Genomic DNA, 6,018 nt, shown 5'->3' with positions numbered 1-6,018 from the left:
GTATGGTAAATGTTGATTTTATAAACTGTGGAAATAACAAAACATTTCTGATTGCCTTAATCTTGTTACAGTCTACTAATAATATAAAGAATCACCATAGTCTATTGATGAATACTTCATCTTGTGATGCTGGATCACATCACAAGATGAAGTGTTTGCTGCACCTGATTGGCTGTAAATTGACTAGTTTCATCATCAATGTCAGTCAATGAGAGACCGCCTCTATGTTCGGACAGGCTATAAAACACACTCAATTGTAAGCAATTACAAACAAAACTTGGTTTGCTTGTGAAAGGTAAGTGTAAATCTTTCTTTTTTTTCCTTCCTTCATAGGAGACATTGCTTGTATTATATTAATGTGACATTTAGCTCAACTCACAGTAAAGTGAACTGCTTGTGCTGTTGCCTGTTTAAAGTGTTTTGTTAATTTTTTTAAATTTTCTTTAAATTGCTTTAAGTTAATTTTTTTTAATGTTATTGTTTTTTTTTTTTTTTTAGTCCTCCAGGCAGTATGATGTTTGCTTTGCTCGTCACGCTGTGCATAAGTGCAGTGTTTGCTGCTTCATCTATAGACATCCAGTTAGACGACCACTGGAACTCCTGGAAGAGCCAGCATGGAAAAAGCTATCATGAGGTGGGAAGACTGTAGTCTGTAGCCATGTATCAGCTTAACATGAATGAATGATACAGTGCATGTGTTTATGTTGAACTGGTGCTTTGCAATAGCTGCTACTGTATCTACTTTCTACTCCAGGACGTAGAGGTCGGGAGGAGAATGATTTGGGAGGAGAACTTGAGAAAAATTGAGCAACACAACTTTGAGTATTCCTATGGAAATCACACCTTTAAAATGGGAATGAATCAATTTGGTGACATGGTGAGCAGTTTAGTATTACAGTCAATTACAGTCATTTATTTCTCTATCTATATTGCTTTATACAATCCAAATTTTCAAAAAAAGAGAAAAAAAACAATCAAAATGCAAGATTCATAAGTGTGAAACCAGATCAGAATGTTGTTGTGTTTATTAAATGATTCAATTACAGTCAACAACATCCTAGATTAGAGATTTAAGCCCTGTGTGCTTTAATGAATTTTCTGCAAAATTACTTTAACTCTCAATTTGAGGTGCTATCGATACCTTTTAAAGTACTATTTGTAAGACTGTTTTTTTTTTTTTTTTCTTACTATCTATTTTTTAGACAAATGAGGAGTTCAGACAGGCAATGAATGGTTATAAGCATGACCCCAACCGGACGTCACAGGGCCCGTTGTTCATGGAACCCAGCTTTTTTGCAGCCCCACAACAGGTTGACTGGAGACAGAGGGGCTTTGTTACTCCTGTCAAAGACCAGGTGAGTTTAAAGTCACTGAAAACTGCAAATGTTTTATGCTAAATTAGGACCTATAGTTGCATCTATTACAATTGATCTATTTACAGTTGATCTGGTGAACCCAGTTTAACATATAAATGGCTATTAAATGTCAGTATGTGTATCTGTAGCTTTACTGTTTTGTGACTCTTCTGTTTTGTGGTTTTAGAAACAATGTGGATCTTGCTGGTCTTTCAGTTCAACGGGTGCCTTGGAAGGTCAGCTCTTCCGTAAAACTGGAAAGCTGATTTCTATGAGTGAGCAAAACTTGGTGGACTGTTCCAGACCACAGGGCAATCAAGGGTGTAATGGAGGCCTCATGGACCAGGCCTTTCAGTATGTTAAAGAAAACAAGGGGCTGGATTCTGAGCAGTCATACCCTTATCTTGCAAGGGTAAGAATCATATTGTGACAGTTTCTAAGCAAGGAAAACTCTTTTGAAGACATGGGATTAAACTGCTGTATTTGCAGATTGTGGAAAAATGTCATTTTAGTTTTTTAATCTCTTTGAATGAAGGTCATTAAGTATTTTAAGACTTCAATGTACCATGTTTTTCTTATTTTAACTTTGTGCTCGCAGGATGATCTGCCATGCCGGTATGACCCCCGTTTTAATGTCGCTAAAATCACCGGATTCGTGGACATCCCCAGAGGTAATGAGCTTGCCCTAATGAATGCTGTTGCTGCTGTGGGTCCTGTATCTGTTGCTATTGACGCATCACATCAATCCCTACAGTTCTATCAGTCTGGTAGGTGTCTGATATCCCTCAACTCTAGTTTTAATTCAATATTTGCTAAAATTATTACAAACTTATTACTGAACTTACTCTGCCTTAACTCCTTTCTAATATTCTGATCTTTAGGCATCTATTATGAGAGAGCATGTAGCAGTAGTCGACTTGATCATGCAGTCTTGGTGGTTGGCTATGGTTATCAGGGTGCTGATGTTGCTGGGAATAGATACTGGATTGTGAAGAACAGGTATGATGCCAACAATCTTTAGTTTTGAGGGCACAAGCTTGATTGCATGTTTTCATGTTTTATTATTTCTTTCAACTTTTTTTAGCTGGTCTGACAAATGGGGTGACAAAGGCTACATCTACATGGCAAAAGACAAAAACAATCACTGTGGCGTTGCAACATCGGCCAGCTATCCCCTAATGTAAGGCCACTGGAGCCTTCTCTGCATTCTGAAAAAGACACGTTTATGGTTTCTCTATTTTAATGTGTTTTTATTTCTTCAATTTTATCAAATTGTTCTGCTGTTAGTGCTATGATAGTAGTATTTTAGGAAATTCCATTTTTCTTGTGTTTCATATATTCTTGTTTATGCAAGAATGAGAATTCTGTACTGGATCTATTTGACCTGCAAATGGAAAAATATAAAATTTTCTGGCATGGCAATCTCAAGTCTGTACTGTATTTATTTGCACTTCATGTAGGAATGCCATAAATATTAAATGCTTTTAAAAGTGTTTCTTACATTAGACCTGTGTTGAATTAAATGGAGCAGATTAAGACTAAGCTATTCTGATTATGTAATACAATTCTGTATAACTGGATCAAATTACCACACAAAATCTAATAAGCTATTTAGATTATGTAAAATATCTCTATAACCGGATCAAATTACCAAAAAAAAAAAAAAAAAAAAAATCTAATTAAAGGTACAAATCTCAGCATTCAACAATATGGTTTTGATATGCATTAATGGTAACAGTAAGTATTTGCTTGTTAGTTAATAAAAATACAGTTTTTCATTAGTAATAGATAACTCATGGTGCATTAAATAATTTAACCAAACATGAATTTGGTTGTTAATAATGCATTACACTGTGTAAAAAAAAAAAAAAAAAAAAAAACAACACCTAATTTTACAGAAAATATCTCTAATTTTTTTACAGTAAATTTTTGTCATTTCAAATTATATTCAAAACTTAGTAAAATGACAATCTCTCTGAATTAACAGTTTAACTTTCATTTTAGGGACTTTATCATTAAAGAAATTACTGACATTCTTGTTTTTTTTATAATGGGAAATTACAGTATTAGTTATACAGTATTTATACAAAAGTAAAAATTACAAACAATATCTGTAAATTAACAGCTTGACTGTTATTTTATGTACTATATAAGTAATGACAAATTACAGCAATTTGTCTGTTTTTTTTACAATAAAATTGCCATATTATTATAACGTGTTGTCCTGTTTTTTTAAGTATATTTAAAATTACGTAAAAAAAAAAAACTAATAAATTGCAATTACTTGCTCTGTAAAAAAAATAAAATAATAATAATCATAAAAAAGGTCAAATGACTGGTAGCTCTAACTGCCAAACAAAACCCATAAAATTATGGTAAAATTTCTTTTTTTTAAAGAAAGTGCAAAAAATAACTCATATTTCACAGATATTTTCATTAATGTTTACAAAGAAATACTGTTATTTTACAGACTTTTCCTAGATTATTATGATCAAACACCATCAATAAAGTGACTGCACTTAAAGTTCAAGAGAAACAATGTTATTTAAAAGAATTTTCCCTAAATCATTATGATTAAGCACCTTTATTAAAATGCCAAGACATGCTCAGGGTCATAATTTAACAGTTTTATTTTAGATCAAAAAAGTCTGTGTATAAACAACATGCGAAATACAAGTGATTAAAATTCTAAATAAGTCAGGAGGAGGGAAAAAAAAAACAGAACAAAAAGTATTTTGGTAGTCTTTAACTGTAAACAGTGCTGGCACAACATATTCCCAGCAGAGGGCGTCCCTTTCACGATCCTCAGACAAAAAAAGAAATGCAAAACAACAGCCGGAATAAAGTCACAAACTATAACAGAAATTCATAAGGAACAATAACAGTCAATAAATGAAGCAAGTGTCACAGATATAGATAAAACATATAGAAAGAAACCAGTCAGAGGTAGGGAGTAACAACAATGCTTATTAATGTATGATAGTAAAAATGAGAGTAAAAAGAAAGAAAGGACAACAGTAATAAATGACAACAATAATAATAAATCACAAGTGCTATACCAACTACTACTACAGAAAGTTACTTATATTACAACTACTACTGCTTCTACTACAGCCACAACCACGACTACTACTACTACAATGTCTACTAATACTGATACTACTACAACGACTACCACTACTGATACTACTATAGCGCTTGCTACAACTAATACAACGTCTACTGCTACTACTACTACTACTACTACTACTACTACTACTACTACTACTACTACCACCACCACAATCACTTCTACTACATCTACATCAACAACATCTACTACTGATATTACTACACCAACAATGACTACTACTACTACTGTAACAACCACACCATTACTACTTCTGCTACTAATATACCAATGACATCTACTACTACATGAACTACTACTTCAATAATCTCCGTAACAATTACTCAATAACAATCGATACTATTACAATGACTACTACTTCAACTACTACTAATACTACTACTACAACTACTACCGCTACAACTACAACAACTGCATCCTTAATAATGATAATGGTATAAATACTTGTAATAATGATAATGAAAAGATAACAGGACAAGTCAGAACAGTAATAATAATAATGATAACAAAAAATAAAAGTATTGCATTTATGACAAAGGTGTCGAGGAGAGGGGAGGATGGGAAATCAGGGAGAGGACAAGTAATAATAATAATAAATAATAATAATAATAATAATAAATAATAATAATAGTAGTAAGTAGTAAGTAGAAGGGGAAAGAGAGGAAAAGAGAAAATAAACTAATAATAATAATAAACAAAAATTAATAAAATAATAATAATAAAATAAATAAATAAATAAAACAGAAAAGGAAGGGGAGGAGTAGAAGAAAAAGAAAAGAAACAAAAAGAGAGAAGAAAAATAAAGTTCAGCAAACAAAGCAATGAGAATAAGCCAAAAAAATGAATAATAATAATAAAGACTAAATAAATAAAAAAGAAAACACTATATCAATGCTAATTATGAATTATACAAACCCACATGAAAGAATAATATTAAAGATATGTATGATAGAGTATTAACTTGATAACTATAATATACTCATGCTGGTAATAATAATAATAATACTAATAATAATGATAATAATAAAAATAACAACAGCTGTAACAATAAATTGAGGAGGTTGTAGTTGTGGGATGGGCATTGAGGTATATAGTGTTTGTCAGTTGCTTTGTGATGCATTAAAAAAAAGTGTAATGTGCGGCATGGATTAGTCCAGTGCAGTGCCCAGGCTGCCATGCCTATGTTACACTTTACCCTGTGAATTTAGTACATGTAAGTAGATTTTTTTTTCCTTTTTTCCCTCTCTTTTTTTTCTTGTCCTCTTCTCTTTTTTTTTTTTCTTCATACTTATTCTTCTTTTTTTTTTTTTTTTTAATCTGTTGTCGGACTGGTCGGGAGAAGTACTGGTATATAAAAAAAAAATAATAATAATTTATGTATAATAATAATAATAATAAATAGAAAACAAATATTATAAATAATAATAATAATAATAATAAAATGAATAGATAACATTGATAAAGACAGGAAAGGGGAACAAATAGAACAAAAGGGAAAGAAAAGAAGTATATAAAGACCGAATTATGATTCTT

General features: G+C 31.6%; 1 protein-coding gene across 1 annotated transcript; it reads left to right on the top strand.

Annotated features, from left to right (window-relative positions):
- Positions 1–267: 267 nt before the first annotated feature.
- wu:fa26c03 lies at positions 268–2,777 on the top strand. Its single transcript, NM_001105115.2, has 8 exons — positions 268–295; positions 499–634; positions 755–877; positions 1,203–1,355; positions 1,543–1,767; positions 1,954–2,122; positions 2,237–2,354; positions 2,440–2,777. The coding sequence occupies exons 2-8, from the start codon at positions 512–514 to the stop codon at positions 2,537–2,539; spliced, it is 1,011 nt and encodes a 336-aa protein (NP_001098585.1). The 5' UTR covers positions 268–295; positions 499–511; the 3' UTR covers positions 2,540–2,777.
- The last annotated feature ends 3,241 nt before the right edge of the window (positions 2,778–6,018 follow it).

Source organism: Danio rerio, chromosome 12 (genome assembly GCF_049306965.1).
Source record: "Danio rerio strain Tuebingen ecotype United States chromosome 12, GRCz12tu, whole genome shotgun sequence".
In the NCBI taxonomy this organism is placed as follows: Eukaryota; Metazoa; Chordata; class Actinopteri; order Cypriniformes; family Danionidae; genus Danio; species Danio rerio.
Note: the sequence above shows the minus strand (reverse complement) of the source record. Positions and strands in the feature narration are given on the sequence as shown.

Coding starts and splice junctions, on each gene's coding strand:
- wu:fa26c03 (NM_001105115.2), top strand. CDS start 512: ATGATGTTTGCTTTGCTCGTCACGCTGTGCATAAGTGCAGTGTTTGCT. Junction 1,356..1,542: donor TTACTCCTGTCAAAGACCAG/GTGAGTTTAAAG, acceptor TTGTGGTTTTAG/AAACAATGTGGATCTTGCTG. Junction 2,355..2,439: donor TACTGGATTGTGAAGAACAG/GTATGATGCCAA, acceptor AACTTTTTTTAG/CTGGTCTGACAAATGGGGTG.